Raw genomic sequence first — 16892 nt, 5'->3', positions numbered from 1 at the left:
ATTTGCATGACTCTACAACTTTTTCAGATAACTGATAACTTGATGTCGTGAAATGCTAAGTAAATTTAACTCGTTTTGTCACCCAGATATGTGGCCACAACTCAGATGCAGCCAACAGACGCCAGGAAGGCCTTCCCTTGTTTTGACGAGCCGGCGATGAAAGCCGTTTTCCACATTACTCTCATACATGACCATGGAACTGTGGCACTGTCTAATGCCGAAGAAAAAGGTTAAGAGACAAAGCAGTGCTCATTCACCTAAATAACATATTTGTGATATTCCATGCTAATGTTTTTTTTTAATTTTTCTTCAGAAAAAAAGAACGTCGTCATCAATGGTCAGTCTGTGCAGCAGACCGTTTTTGAACCAACTGAGAAAATGTCCACCTACCTGTTGGCGTTTATTGTCAGTGACTTTGCCAACATCAGCAACACAGTTGGTGGTGTTCAGGTAATTTATGCATCTAATTCATGACAGCTATTTTCCTACCCACCTCTTTGTTCTAGAGCTTAAAATAGTACAGTAAACTGACAGACCCAGTGTTAGCTAATTGTCATGGAAACACAGACTACACAAGTAAATACAGGAGCATAAAGTAACATACTGTATTTTCCGGACTATAAGTCGCACTTTTGTTCATAGGTTGGCTGTCCCTGCGACTTATACCCCAGAGCAACTTATAAATGAAAAAAACTGTTTATGTTACATAAACACTGGACACCTTTTCTGTTCATGTTTATTTTTTATGTATCTGAATAACCATTGTGTTAGCATATCTTACACCTATTCAGCCTGTTCTCTATTCTTTTATTGTTAGAACTTGCCTTCCAAGAGGACGTAATGTCGGTTTTGGTCAAGTAGTTTGTAAAATAAATTACCCGCAAAAAATGCGACTTATACTGCATTGTGACTTATGTATGTTGTTTTCTACCTAATTATGCATTTTTGGCCTTGTGCGACTTATAGTCCAGAAAATACAGTAATTCATAAGCTTATGACTTATTACGTCATCATACTCTAATGTTCCAAAAGAAAATGCGGTCTGCTGGGCTCAGTATGCTATTTTTGTTAAAAATCCATATTTTTATTTGTATGTTTTTTATTATTTAACCGATTCGCTGCATGTACTCTGTGAAGGGTGACTTGAGTGAATCCAGTACGCGATTCACAACTGAAATGCTCAGAACCGGGTGACTCAAGTGAATGAAGTGACTGAGCGATTGGCTCATAGGAACTCGAGTCGGTTAATGAATTGTGTTTGTCATCATTATTGCACAATATGCGAGAAGTAGAAGTTTGAACTGCTCTTCATCAACTTCCATTTCCCAGACAAAATCATTTGTAATTTAAAGGGGACCTATTATACTAATTTTGGCCATTTGTATTGAGTTGCGGATTCCTGTGGAGCCAGCTACACATGAAGCTTTCTAGATCTTCCAGATTCTGCACCTCTTTGTGTATTTCCATTTCCATGGATTTCCTGCTTCCGACCCGAAACAATCTCTTAAATTAAATCCCTGGAAATGTTAAATCTTAAATCCCTTTGTATTGAGTTGCGGATTCCTGTAGAGCAGCTACACATGAAGCTTTCAAGATCTTCCAGATTCTGCATGTATTTGTGTATCACTTCCAAATGCACAAACCTCATTATCTGAAACTTTGACATAGTTTAACATGATAATACAACATTGTGACAACATTTATACATCACAAAAGTGGAAAAAAAGTATAAGAGGAATAAGCAAGGAAGCACACAACACAGTGAATTAAATCCATACTATTGAAGGAATTTGATTGGTTGTACACGCTGTCATTTGTGCATGTGTTTCTGTTCTGTGCTTAGATCCGGATCTTTGCTCGCAAGTCCGCTATTGCTGCTGGCCAAGGAGAGTACGCCCTGAACAAAACCGGACCCATTTTGAAGTTTTTTGAAGAGTATTACAATTCCAGCTATCCTCTGCCCAAGTCTGGTAAGTCAAATGCAAATGAAGGTAGAATGCAAATCACAATCTTCAGGTGTTATTTTACTATTGGTCAAGTACAATGGGCTTAAACCACCAGTGTGTTTGTAGTCTTAGAAACACCTAAAAGGGATTTACGGATAGTTCTCAAAGTGTGTACAATTAACGTCCAGCTCTCTGATAATGTTTCTCCTGAGAGGGATTGCCTCTGCTTTAGGTTGGTGAGAGTTTTAAGAATGTTAAGAATTTAAGTTTCTTCATTAAACCAAGCAAATAAGACAGGTACTGTTATTGTAAATGTAAAAAAAAATCTCTTCTTGAATGCAGATCAGATAGCCCTGCCAGACTTTAATGCTGGAGCCATGGAGAACTGGGGTCTGATCACCTACAGAGAGACAGCACTCCTCTATGACAAAGACTTCTCCTCCAACTCCAACAAAGAGAGGATAGCTGCGATCATCTCCCATGAACTGGCTCACATGGTTAGTTTTGCATAGTATTAAAATATCTAATATTATTGATTGCTATAATTGATCTATGCTGCTATTTTAACATATTTGTTCTTGTGCTTCTTTAGTGGTTTGGGAATCTGGTGACCCTGAGGTGGTGGAATGACTTGTGGCTGAATGAAGGTTTTGCCTCCTACGTTGAATACCTTGGAGCACATGAAGCTGAAGAAGAATGGGGTGTGGTAAGGACTTTCATTCCATCACCAGCTGTGGGTCAAATATAGATTTAAATCCCATACCAAATACGTAAATGCAAGGCCGATACTGGTTAGCGTGCAGACCTCACAGCTAGGAGACCAGGGTTCAATTCCACCCTCGGCCATCTCTGTGGAGTTTGCATGTTCTCCCCGTGCATGCATGGGTTTTCTCCGGGTACTCCGGTTTCCTCCCACATTCCAAAAACACGCTAGGTTATTTAGCGACTCCAAATTGTCCATAGGTATGAATATGAGTGTGAATGGTTGTTTGTCTATATGTGCCCTGTGATTGGCTGGCGACCAGTCCAGGGTGTACCCCGACCTCTTGCCCGAAGACAGCTGGAATTATCTCCAGCACCCGCGCGACCCTCGTGAGGATAAGCGGTAGAAAATGAATGAATAATTGTTAGAGCCCTCTAGACAAAACATAACACCCCTATAATCACCTTTACACTCAATATAGTAGTTATACATCCATCTATTTAATCTATGAAGCTATTTAATCCTCACTGGGGTTGCGGGGGTATGCTGGAGCCAACCCCACCTGACTTTTTGGCTGGGAGGCGGGTGACACCCTGGACTGGTCAGCAGCCAATTGCAGGGCATACATACTGTAGGCAAACAACCATTCACATATTGATACCTATATAGATTCCTACCTATACCATATGCCTATTATGAGATCATTCAAACCTGCAATAAAAGCCTGTTGCTGTGGCAATAAAGTCTTTCTTACCAGTAACATTACTGACACTGATCCGCGACCATAGTGAGGATAAGCGGCATACAAAATACATGGATGGCCAGTATAGAATATTCTGTATCATTTATATATACTTATATTCATAATTTAGTTCATTGAGCCACTTCTATGCTTGAAAATGCTGAATGTAGGCAAAAATATGTAACGTTTTCACTAATAATAGGCCATATTCAACCATAAAACAGTATGGTTTATTAGTTAATCTATTTTTGAAAAACAAACAAACTATGATAACACAAAAATACCATTATTGATATATTGGATGGTGAAGGCTGTGATGAGTACTGGTTAAATGATGGTCATGTTTTCCTCCAACAGAAAGATCTCATTGTGCTCAGCGACATCCACAGGGTGTTTGCTATTGACGCATTGGCCTCTTCTCATCCTTTGTCCTCCAAAGAAGAAGATATCCAGAAACCAGCTCAAATCAGTGAGCTGTTTGACGCCATTTCATACAGCAAGGTGACCTCTGGTTGCATTTTCATTGTATTATCATGAATATGATCAGCTTTGCATATATATATATTTTTTGAGTAATTAACAGTCTAACAGTGACTATTCTCTCGTCTGCAGGGGGCATCTGTTTTGAGGATGTTGTCAGATTTCCTGTCTGAAGAACTGTTCACAATGGGACTCAGGGTAAGGATTGTGTGCATCATATGTACCTAAGGAAGAAGTTCATTTTGAATAATCAGTTGGGTATTCATGTACTGTACATCAAATATATTAGCATGTAAGTTAGATAAGAATTTAATTGGAATTTAGTTGTAATGATCAACTCTCATCATATCACCCATCATGATGTACAGTATTTGAACGTACCATGTGCATAATGATAGGAAATAGATAACTACAGTAACTAATGCAAATGGAAACCCACACAGGAGCCCGGATAACCCAAGTAATAGAAAATGATAAGCTTGTCAGATGAAAACAATATTCCTTATATTTATTTATTATCTCTGTTTGTTTGTTTTCTTTTTCCTTCAGACGTATTTGACAGAATTTGCGTTTGGAAATGCCGTCTACACCGACCTGTGGAAGCATCTGCAAATGGCAAGTCTTATTGTTTCTAATATGTTTCTAATATTTCTAATGACTTTAAACAACAAGTCGTACAAAGCACAAACACTCAAACACAATGTCAAACAGTTTTTTATTTAACCAAGTCACAAAACAATGCAGGTGCATTTTGAAATGTTTTTTTTTTTTTAACCAAATAAATAATTGTTATTAAAATATAAAATAATAATAATAATTTCTCATAATAATGCAATACTTCACTCTGTAAGGTTACAGAATTGGTGTTGATGACACGTATTTTCTCACAGGCAATTCCTACTGTCTGCCAAACGTTTGCAGCATTTCTGGAAATGCTGGCTTTTCAACTGTAGTAAAGAGCAGCACTTGTTTTGCAACGTATTAAACTATACACTCACTGTAAACGCACACCATTTGTATTTATTCTACTCATTCAGTGAGTGTTGTCAACACGTTGACAAAAAAATACAGTAATCCCTCATTTATCACTGTTAATTGGTTCTAAACCTGACCGTGAAATGTGGATTTCTGTGAAGTAGGATTTGTTATTTATAAATTTGATATTTCCATAGATAGAACATAGAAAAGATGTTTATGACCTTTTGTTAAACATTATTAGCAACATCTAAATATGAAATAACACCCCTTAAGTCACTTTTACACTTGTATTAACCAATATAGTAGACATAATAGTAGAAAATAAGCCATTTAAGACACAAATAATGTGTGTTGCTATAAATGTGTTTCAGTGCTAGGGGAGGACAGGAGTTGACATGGCGGTTGAGAAGGATTTCTATTGGGGATTGTTGTGCCTGTTGTTAGATCATTCAAACCTGCAATAAAATCCTGTTGTTCCCACAATAAAGTCTGGCGCCAGTGTGTCTCACCGATCATTACTGACACTTAGTGAACAGTGCAGACTACTAAAAATCATCACGTCTTTGAATGCGTCTTAGCCATTTCTATGCTCGAAAATGCTTAAACCCCAACTGGAGAAACTTTACTTTCATTGTCCGTAGTTTTGTTTAACTTGTCATCTAATGCTCTGATTTTGCCTCCACAGGCTGTCGATGCCACCTCCACCGATCTTCCTGACACAGTCCATAATATTATGAACACATGGGTGCTGCAGATGGGCTTTCCAGTGGTTACAATAAACACCAAAAATGGACTTGTGTCCCAGGAGCATTTCCTCCTGGATCCAGAATCTGAAGTTACCACTCCTTCTCCCTATAAGTAAGAACAACATTGCCTGTATACAAATTGGGAACGGCATGTACCGTCCTGTTAATATTGATTGTAATTTATTAATTCAAATGCTATCTACAGCGACATGTTTTTTTAGTGATAACTGGTAGTGTAGTGGTTAACTTGACAGTATTTGATTGATTCCTATTAAGTTAATTAGCGACTCCAAATTGTCCATAGGTATGAATGTGAGTATGAATGAGCCTTGACAACAATGGTACTCCAACTTGGACCCTCTGGTTCCGAAGCCGAAATCCAAGTTTGTTGAAAAGTGTGAAAAGTGTTTTTGCTAAGAAAATAGTCTGTTATTGTTTTTGTTGTTATTTTTTTAATACATATTTTCCACTGGGCTGCACGGTGGAAAGTGGTTAGCGTGCAGGCCACACAGCTAGAAGACCTGAGTTTGATTTGATTCCACCCTTGTATGTTCTCCCCGTGCATACGTGGGTTTCCTCCCACATTCCAAAAACATGCTAGGTTAATTGGTGACTCCAAATTGTCCATAGGTATGAATGTGAGTGTGAATGGTTGTTTGTCTATATGTGCCCTGTGATTGACAGGCGACCAATCCAAGATGCCCTCTTTGTTAGATTTAGGGCATCAAACGTAGACTATTCAGGTTGTCCTACAAGACGCTTTGCCTCTCAGTCAAGCAACGGTTGTCGGTTCATGCTCAAATACTAGGTAGGACAATGGAGTGTGGTCATTGGATCTTAACGGATCTTAACGGATCCTAGCGGATAAATACTTACTGCACCCATCCCTCAGACTAGAGCTGTCCTATCCAGTCAGACTAGAGCTTTCTTACCTAGTCATTGAGTATGAACTGATGAAGCCTGCTTAGATGAGAGGCAAAAAAATGTCTTCTAAGACAGTGAGAACAGTCCAGTTGAAACCGATTCAATGCCTTAAGAATTTTTATTACAAAGATAATAAAAGAAGTAAATATATTATTCCTACTTTTCAAAACAAATATAAATAACAATAAATATACGCCAACATGTAATTATAGTATTTGTCTTGCAGCTATGAATGGATTGTCCCCATCAAGTGGATGAAGGCTGGGGTCAACCAAACTGCAAAATGGCTAACTAAAAAAACAGGTAGTGTCAAAACTTCAATAAACATGAATGTATCCTATACAGTAACTACTAACTTCCTCTACATTTGTTTTTTATAACACATTAAAAACTAGTTAAGGGTTAATCCGCTTTCCTCTGCAGCCACAATATCGGAAATGCAGACATCGGACTCGGAGTGGCTGCTGGCCAACATCAATGTGGTGGGATACTACAGAGTCAACTATGACCAAGGCAACTGGGACAGACTGTTGGGTGCTCTGGATACCAATCATAAAGTAATACATTTTGTGACATGTTGTGTTATAGTAATGGCATGTTTCTAATGTTGCTAGTTTTATTTGCTATTTTCTCCAGGCTATTCCAGTGATCAACAGAGCTCAGTTAGTGGATGACGCCTTCAATTTGGCCAGGTACATGAATGGAACTTTTCATTGTTTACATGTATTATAGTGATTAGATATTTAATGTGTATTCCGGTGTATACAGTATATATAACACATGCATGCACGCAAGGAATCTTTCCTTAGAGTTAGTGAGAGTGAGGGGGTGCTTAAATGGCCTTGACAACAATGGGACTCCAACTTGGACCCTCTGGTTCTGAAGCCGAAATCCAAGTTTGTGGAAAAGTGTGCAAAGTGTTTTTGCTAAGTAAATAGTCAGTTATTGTTTTTGCTGTTATTTTTTTTAATACATATGTTCCACTGGGCTGCACGGCAGTCGAGTGGTTAGCGTGCAGGCCACACAGCTAGGAGACCCAAGTTTGATTCCACCTTTGCATTTTCTCCGGGTACTCCGGTTTCCTCCCGCATTCCAAAAAACATGCTAGGTTAATTGGCGACTCCAAATTGTCCATAGGTATGAATGTGAGTGTGAATGGTTGTTTGTCTATATGGGCCCTGTGATTGGCTGGCGACCAGTCCGGGGTGTACCCCGCCTCTCGCCCCAAGACAGCTGGGATAGGCTCCAGCACCCCCGCGACCCTCGTGAGGAAAAAGCGGTAGAAAATGAATGAATGAATGAATGTTTCACTGGGCTGCACGGCGGACGAGTGGTTAGCGTGCTGGCCGCACAGCAAGGAGACCCAAGTTTGATTCCACCTTTGCATTTTCTCCGGGTAATCCGGTTTCCTCCCACATTCCAAAAACATGCTAGGTTAATTGGCGACTCCAAATTGTCCATAGGTATGAATGTGAGTGTGTATGGTTGTTTGTCTATATGTGCCCTGTGATTGGCTGGCCACCAGTCTGGGGTATACCCCGCCTCTCGCCCCAAGACAGCTGGAATAGGCTCCAGCACCCCTGTGATCCTTGTGAGGATAAGCGATAGAAAATGAATGAATAATTGTTAGAGCCCCTTAGACAAAACATAACACCCCTATAATCACCTTTACACTCAATAGAAGACAGCTGGGATAGGCTCCATCACCCCCGCGACCCTTGTGAGGATAAGCGGTAGAAAATGAATGAATATATTCCACTTTCATTGCGTTTTATTGGATGGTTTATATGAGTTTATATATAAAAATGACAGTTTAGACTTGTCATAATATACCAGTATATTATGTAATCCACAGTTAAGGCCTATAGTATAACAATAAGCGCACTATAAAAAGTAAACAAAAATATGTTTGTCACCACATTAACCACTAACTTTCGACCTTGCCATGGTACTTATCCGAATTATGCAGCTGAGATATACAAAATAAAAGTGATAACGTTTCATGGTTTTTTTTTTTATTCTAAAGGGCGAAGATCATCCCCACGGTGTTGGCGCTTAAAACCACCAAATATCTGAGTAAAGATACGGAATATATGCCCTGGCAGTCAGCACTCAACAACCTCAACTTCTTCTACCTCATGTTTGACCGTAGCGAGGTTTACGGCCCCATGCAGGTGGGACTCCTTTCTGTTATTAAAGACACAATACAACACCGTTCTTCTATTTTCCTTTCATTTAAGAACCACATGTCCCAACACTTTTGCCATAGAGTGTACTGTTTATGCACACATTGTGTTTATATCAATGTAAAATCTGCTTCTTGCTTGTTTTAGGACTACCTGAAGAAGCAGGTTATTCCTTTGTTTAACTATTATAAGGAGATGACAGCACAATGGACGAAAGTACCAGAAGGACACATGGACCAGTGAGTAAAGCAAAATAGTTTTGACCCCGTGGAGAGTCATAAAACTATATAACCTGTTACTCTGTGACCAGATAAATGAGGCTTGAGGTAAATCATGGTTAACTCTCATATTATACTTGAGCCATAGAAGCCACGTGATGGATGTCATATGGCGGTTTACAAACGCTGACCAAAGACATTGAATGGCGTTCATTTGTAGGATCGTGTCAATTTACAAACACCAAAACATCTAAAATACAATATAAATACCTACAAAATAAAAATTCTGTAAATAAGTGAACTAGTTATAATAGTAAGAAATTATAAGTGCAGCAATCAACATTAAACAGTTGAAATAATCACACTCTCTATATAAACGCTATATAAATACCTATATGCAAAACTATGTGTTTATTTCTATTATTTGTCATCATTTGCAGTAACAATAATTGCTTTACATTGAACCAGTTTTTCCTCATTTTTTGACGACCCCTAGAGGCCACAGCACCTTAGCTGACCTACATCTAACTAACTCAAAAATGGGAAACTTAAAGACTTGCACAGTTCTTGCACATTGAGCTACAAATAATTAAAAAAATAAATATTTGGATCCAAAAAATACAATGTTGTATTCACCAAAACTCATAAATAAACTCATATTTTGAACACAATTATATTGTGTTTTACAAATATACAACATAAGGTGGCCAGAAATATTGCAATATTTAACAAAGCAAAATTTTTTGATCAGAAATCACATACTTCGGTATGAGACTAAAAATAAAATAAAATAAAATAAAATAAAATAAAATAAAATAAAATAAAATAAAATAAAATAAAATAAAATAAAATAAAATAAAATAAAATAAAATAAAATAAAATAAAATAAAATAAAATAAAATAAAATAAAATAAAATAAAATAAAACAGTTACTGATTGTAAAAGTACCAGATAGAGGGCTAGAATTTAATAAGCTTTGCTTCTTCCTACTCCTTTTGGACATGTGGAACGGTGAACTGATTATGTGATGCATTCAATTGTAATCTGATGCATGTTCAAATGAAATTAAACCATTACCATTACCATAATTCCATTTTACTGTAGTCTAACGTTGCCAGTAACAGTTTCATCTTCAATGTGACCATGTATTGTCCTCTCACGAATCCCAAATCCCTACTTTGGGATTATTTTGCTTATGAGTTGTTGCTCTTCAAGCGCTTAATATAGAAATAATATACTTGTGCACTTCATGCTTGCATTCTCAATCACTTTGTTTCCTCCTGCAGGTACAACCAGGTGAATGCCATCAGTCTGGCTTGCAGGACAGGCCTTCAGGAATGCCAAGACCAGACCACGGCCTGGTTCAAGCAATGGATGGACTCCAAAATCAACCCGTAAGTGATTACTAAGAGGATGGAGTACAGAGGTCCGTGGTTTTCTCCTGTGTTGCAATAAGCTTCATTGATCTGTTTTCAGGATACACCCCAACCTGCGTTCCACCGTGTACTGCAATGCCATTGCAGCAGGGGGCGCTAAAGAATGGGAGTTTGCTTGGTCAGAATTTGAGAATGCCACCATTGCTATCGAAGCGGAAAAACTCCGCGCCGCTCTGGCCTGCACAAAGCAGCCTTGGCTACTCAATAGGTCAGTCGTTATTTAAACAGGACTCACTCAAATAAATACAATATTATTTATTATTTATATATCATATATTATCTGCCCAGGTACCTTGAGTACACACTGGATTCTGAGAAGATCCGAAAGCAAGATGCCACCTCCACCATTGTCTACATCGCCAACAATGTGATTGGTCAATCTCTGGCTTGGGACTTTATCAGGGCTCATTGGTCATTTATTTTTACTCAGTAAGTACAAACTAGTTCTTGTTTTTTTCTTATGAAATCTGTCTTCTTAAAGTCCACACTAATTGAGACTGTCATTGTAAACTTCTTAAAAGATCCTTAGGGTTATGGAAGAAACAATTAAAGTAGTAGACCCCCAAAAATATTACCTTACAAACCCATTGTGTAAAATTAATAACAGTGTAATAACATCATGTCCATGTCTCCTTCAGGTATGGCGGTGGTTCCTTCTCCTTCTCCAACCTCATCAATGGAGTCACTAAACGCTTTTCCACAGAATTTGAGCTTCAGCAGGTGAGATTTTACTAGAAGGGGTTTTACTTTTCTGTTTTGGTGAACTTTGGATGCATTAAAGTAATTTTAATCATAACATTTTTTATATATTTGCCCACCATTGTCCAGTGTAGCTATTTTATACACTGGCGGTCTTTGTCGCCATCTGGCGGGTCTGAAGCGTAACTACAGATTTTCAATGGCATATTCATTGCCAATGCCATTTCAGAACATAACTCAAGTGCCTTGACGGCCCCAGTTATTCACTGTTTTATCAGTTTAGTTTCTGGTATTCATTTGATTTGTAGCTTATGAACACATATAAACAATTCAATATTATGTCATTTTGCTCAAACTTATCGTATGACATCGTGTCACACAAGGCCAAAAATGCATAATTAGGTAGAAAAAGACATATATAAGTTGCACTGGAGTATAAGTCGAATTTTTTAATTTTTGTAATTTTTTTTAAATTTTTTTGTAATTTTTTAGTAATTTTGTCATTTATTTTACAAACTACTTGACCAAGGCAACATTAATAAACGAATAGAGAACAGGCTGAATAGGTGTAAGATATGCTAACACAATGGTTATTCAGCTACACAAAAAATAAACATGAACAGAAAAGTTGTCCAGTGTTTATGTAACATAAACAATTTTTTCATTTACAAGTCGCTCTGGAGTATAAGTCGCAGGAACAGCCAACCTATGAAAAAAAAAGTGTGACTTTTACAACCGAAAAATACGGTACTTTATTACATGATGACAGTCATATCCGATCATTGCTCTTTATTTTCCTTTCCAGCTGAAGCAGTTCAAAGCGGATAATGCAGAGGTTGGTTTCGGCTCCGGGAGCTTAGCAGTGGACCAGTCCATCGAGAGAACCATTGCCAACATGAAATGGATTGCAGAGAACAAGAACAGCGTCCTGCAGTGGTTCCGAGATGAATCCTTATGATACCTTCAATTTCTCTCTAATGTACAAAGAAACACATGAGTAGGTGTACAGAAGTAAATAAAATGTTTTAATCCCATTGAAAACATAATCCTATATATATATATATATATATATATATTGCGTCAGTCAAAAGTAAGTATACTGGATGCTTTAATTAAAAATGACAAATTTACAATCACAATTTACCAAAGTACTTTACACATATATGAAGATGAATAAATAAAAATAAAATAAAAATAGAATAAATAAAAAAAAATTAGTATTAAAATATAAACCTAAAATTACAAACGGTCTAAAAATGAATACCATTATTTATTCTATTCTATTCTTTTATTCTATTATTGTATGCAATGTTTATGAAAAAGTTTCTGAGTTTGTCAAAGTTTCTACTATCAATGTTCTTCAATAAATGCATTTACATTTACTCACTAGTCTGTGTTGATGGTTTTTTTTTCAACTGAAATACTGGTACTATGTACAGAAATATTTCACTTTGTATTTTATATATTTATAAATGTATTGTGTTATTGTTTAAATGTAGAGAAGATTAAACTCACAAATTTTGTTGTGCAAAACTATCAAGGAACTCACATCAATTTACTTTGCATTGTTAAAAAAAAAGTTGTTTTTTATCCACAGTATAACAAATACATGATGTACCTGAACAGTATCGCAGTAGGAAATGAAGAAATGTTTACGATGAGAACAACAAAGGGTTGAATTATCATCACTGTGCCATAAAGGTAATAAATCTTTGTAGAATTCATGTGTGAACTAAGCAGTTTTTTTTTTTTATGAGGGCTGTGGGAACATGCACTGAACATTATTATAGATACTCTAAGTACCTAAGAGCAATATATTTTTTTATATCTTATCACCATGTCACATAATTTAACTGCATACTACTTCCTAATACGTCATCTATTTTTTTAGGAAGAGTTATGGAGGCGTATACGATTTCTTGTCACTTTGGATCCGAGACCCTGGAACGTAAGCATACTTTGGATAAAATTGCATTTATGACTTAAATGGACAATACAGAGGATTCTTTTTTTTTTGGTTGTATACATTGTGTCCAGTATCTGATTCACTGATTCAGTTTGCTTGTGTTGTTTGTTAGGCAATGGAGAAAAGACGCAGAGTCAGCAGGTTGTGTATTGTGTGTGTGTTCTTAGCACTGATCTCTGTAGCAACCATTGTCACGCTGTGGACTATTGCCCTGACCGGAGGAGATGAGAGTGATGATGTCACAACTTCTTGGGACAGGTAGGATGATTATATCACGCCATTTTTAACTCTACAGAAAAAAAGCAACTTGGTCAGAAGACAGTTATAAATAATAGATTTTTATGGATCATATTGAGGCCACATAGCTAGGAGACCCCGAGTTTGATTCCATACTCGGCTATCTCTGTGTGGAGTTTGCATGTTCTCCCCGTGCATGCGTAGGTTTTCTCCGGGTACTCCGGTTTCCTCCCACATTCCAAAAACATGCTAGGTTAATTGGCGACTCCAAATTGTCCATAGGTATGAATGTGAGTGTGAATGAGCCTTGACAACAATGGGACTCCAACTTGGACCCTCTGGTTCCGAAGCCAAAATCCAAGTTTGTGGAAAAGTGTTTTTGCTAAGAAAATAGTCAGTTATTGTTTTTGTTGTTATTTTTTTAATACATATTTTCCACTGGGCTGCACGGCGGGCAAGTGGTTAGCGCACAGGCCTCACAGCGAGGAGACCTGAGTTTGATTCCACCCTTGCATGTTCTCCCCGTGCATACATGGGTTTCCTCCCACATTCCAAAAACATGCTAGGTTAATTGGCGACTCCAAATTGTCCATAGGTATGAATGTGAGTGTGAATGGTTGTTTGTCTATATGTGCCCTGTGATTGGCTGGCGACCAGTCCAGGGTGTACCCCGCCTCTCGCCCAAAGACAGCTGGGATAGGCTCCACAAGCGGTAGAAAATGAATGAATGAATGAATGAATGAATGCTTTTGTTGTTATTTTTTTAATACATATGTTCCACTGGGCTGCACGGTGGAAAGTGGTTAGCGTGCAGGCCACACAGCTAGGAGACCTGAGTTTGATTCCACCCTTGCATGTTCTCCCCGTGCATACATGGGTTTCCTCCCACATTCCAAAAACATGCTAGGTTAATTGGCGACTCCAAATTGTCCATAGGTATGAATGTGAGTGTGAATGGTTGTTTGTCTATATGTGCCCTGTGATTGGCTGGCCACCAGTCCAGGGTGTACCCCGCCCCTCGCCCGAAGACAGCTGGGATAGGCTCCAGCACCCTCCGCGACCCTCGTGAGGAAAAGCGGTAGAGAATGAATGAATGAATGAATATTGAATCTGTATAAATCCATGCATGTGTTGTTCTATTCCCTCAGGTCCAGCCCCCCCACTTCTTTGGCCCCTCCCTCTTACAACAGTGTGTGGCCTTCTCTCAGCTCGGACCTTGACTCTGGTTTCACAGGTCAGTCACATCCAGGTCCAAGTGGGGCAATTGGGAAAATTCTAGTTTTTTTTTGAAAGAACACACTTTTGTTTTTTCTCCCATTTTTTCATGAGCGGAACTCAAAAGATCTAAAAAAAAAAATTTAATACACAAAAGGTCTGTTTCGCTGAAATATTGTTTCACAGATCTGTCAAAATCTGTGCTAGTGTGTACATTGCACTCCTTTGATTCTTAGTTTGGCCACAATATAAGACCACTCTTCAATACGTTGCAATTACAGTAATTAACACAAGTTGCATACTTTGAGGAACAAAAACAACACTTTTTATGCAAAATGCAAATCATTCAATTACTCTTAAAGAGGACCTATTATGCTTTTCCCACTTTTCTGACCTATAAATGTAGTTAAAATATTGTATTATCGTGTTAAACTATGCCAAAGTTTCAGATTAAGAGGTTTTTCTCTGGAAGTGAGCCCTGAAAGAAGTTTAGGATGGTTCAAAACGCTCGGTTTCAAAAGGCGTGGTAAAATTGTGCCTTTGTGATGTCACAGTGGGACTTCCTTATATGGGCGTGTGTGTAAGCAAGATAAGCGCTCTGCTGTAAAAAAAAAAAACACAAAAATGCTAAAGTTACTTACCATTGAGAGACGTCTTGAAGTAACCTCTTTTCTTGAGAAACTTCGGACTGTCTTGTCTCTACTTCCGGATCGGATCCGGGATCCAACACATATTGGCCAATTTCAGTCCTGGAGGATTATGTACTGAGCTGTTTTTTCAGTAGTTTATTAGCTATCAATCCCTACTGTAGCTTATGAAAACCTATAAATATGATTATGAATTATTATTATAAATCTTATAAATAAGATTACGCCTTATTTGTCATTACAGCTGAAAGAAGAGTTCAAAGAAGATAATAACCAGGCTGGTTTCGGTTCTGGGATCTTGGCAGTGGATCAATCCATTGAAAGTACGATTGCCAACATGAAATGGAACAATTATGATTCAAAGCTAAATCAAAAGCCTGATGATACCCCCATTTTCCTTTTAATGGTGTTGAATAAACATAATATTATTGCCTTGTTTATCCTTTGCTGTTCGTCAGTAGTAGGTTAATTGGATGGTTTAATTTGAAATGAAATACAGGAGGGCTTATTTATAGGATTTATTGATTTTTTGCAACTTTCAATAGTATATATTCACTTTTCAAATAATTAAGTTCTATAGGAGTGCAATTTATTTAATGTAAATCACCTAAAAGGTGGATGGGGGAGCATTACTATAGATAAGTATATTGAGCTTGTCAATTAACTACATTAAAGGATAACAAGAAAACGTTATTTGCTTTGTGTGGAAAAAAATGCAAATACATCTATTTAATTAGTTGTTGTTACGGTCTGTTCCTTTTGATGCCTACTTCCGGGTTTCATGCTCTTATTTTGTATTACTTCCGTTTTTTCTCCGTCCTGTTTTTTCTTGTTTTACTTTTCTGTTCTCGCGCACCTGCTGTCAATTTGTAGTGCTAGCCGTCGTCGGAGCATTTATGAATGTTTCAGCTCTAAGTTGTAGATTCCTGCCGCTGTTTCAACATGAATAAGTATAATTAAAATATATTTTTACCTGCTCTTTGGGTCTCATCACTCGCATTGTGGAATCGAGCAACACCAAAAAGCTGTTTGTGGTCTTAACTTCGAAGTCATGGTCGACACTTCCGCCGGATATGTGAGTTACTTCGAAAATTACTTGTATTTTATGGATAATTAACTCTGTAAAAATGAAAGAAATATTGCACTGACAATATTGATTTAATGGTCTGATTTGTCATTGCCACAAATACATTTGTATCCAAATCAAAGCACCTATGAAATAAAATCCAAAATCAAAGACAAAATGGTGGCCTTTGCTCTCTCTGTTGTCAGACACAATTGAAGACACAGGGAAAACCAAAATACTATAAACCATTGGTTAGTTATTTTTCTTTCATTGTCACAAGATATTTTACCATTGGTGTCTTCACAATACATCAAACAATCACTACGTTTATATGCACACAATATTCCTGAAGGCAATCATTTTGTCTTTGGGTCTGGCTTTTTGATGTCAAGACATATAATCACATGTAATAGTCTTATTTATGAACCTTATCTGGACTATGTGCGCATGTAAACATGGTCAATGGAAAGGAAGGACTCTCAGTGTCTTTGATTTACACTTTGTAGCTGCACTGTAGCAACACAATACAATAAATAATAAGGTAAACACTTTTGGACATCTCAGCCAACAGAAAAGCGAGAGTATAAAATATGAAAAATAATGTTTGACCTGTACAGAAATAATATGGACTATTTAGTTTTTCTTGGACTTCGACTTTTGTACCGAGTACCATGATCTGAGGTTTGTATTTTGATCGACTGTA

General features: G+C 37.5%; 1 protein-coding gene across 3 annotated transcripts in view; it reads left to right on the top strand.

Annotated features, from left to right (window-relative positions):
* The window catches only part of LOC131130997 (aminopeptidase Ey-like), a 43098-nt gene extending 30797 nt beyond the window's left edge, over positions 1–12301 (top strand). For all 3 annotated transcript variants that reach the window (XM_078798492.1, XM_078798507.1, XM_058075238.2), the window contains exons 3-21: positions 87–229; positions 314–450; positions 1844–1970; positions 2289–2443; positions 2539–2652; positions 3749–3892; positions 4004–4069; positions 4421–4486; positions 5535–5707; positions 6746–6822; positions 6943–7076; positions 7156–7211; positions 8546–8693; positions 8853–8944; positions 10210–10317; positions 10400–10567; positions 10648–10788; positions 10998–11079; positions 11864–12301. In XM_078798492.1, coding sequence (XP_078654618.1) covers positions 87–229; positions 314–450; positions 1844–1970; positions 2289–2443; positions 2539–2652; positions 3749–3892; positions 4004–4069; positions 4421–4486; positions 5535–5707; positions 6746–6822; positions 6943–7076; positions 7156–7211; positions 8546–8693; positions 8853–8944; positions 10210–10317; positions 10400–10567; positions 10648–10788; positions 10998–11079; positions 11864–12016 — 2284 coding nt within the window. In that variant the 3' untranslated portion in view covers positions 12017–12301. The remainder of the gene's footprint in view (positions 1–86; positions 230–313; positions 451–1843; positions 1971–2288; positions 2444–2538; positions 2653–3748; positions 3893–4003; positions 4070–4420; positions 4487–5534; positions 5708–6745; positions 6823–6942; positions 7077–7155; positions 7212–8545; positions 8694–8852; positions 8945–10209; positions 10318–10399; positions 10568–10647; positions 10789–10997; positions 11080–11863) is intronic.
* Positions 12302–16892: the final 4591 nt, after the last annotated feature.

The sequence above is a fragment of the Doryrhamphus excisus genome, linkage group LG1 (assembly GCF_037039965.1).
Source record: "Doryrhamphus excisus strain RoL-2023G ecotype Guam linkage group LG1, RoL_Dexc_Guam_v1.1, whole genome shotgun sequence".
Lineage (NCBI taxonomy): Eukaryota > Metazoa > Chordata > Actinopteri > Syngnathiformes > Syngnathidae > Doryrhamphus > Doryrhamphus excisus.
Note: the sequence above shows the minus strand (reverse complement) of the source record. Positions and strands in the feature narration are given on the sequence as shown.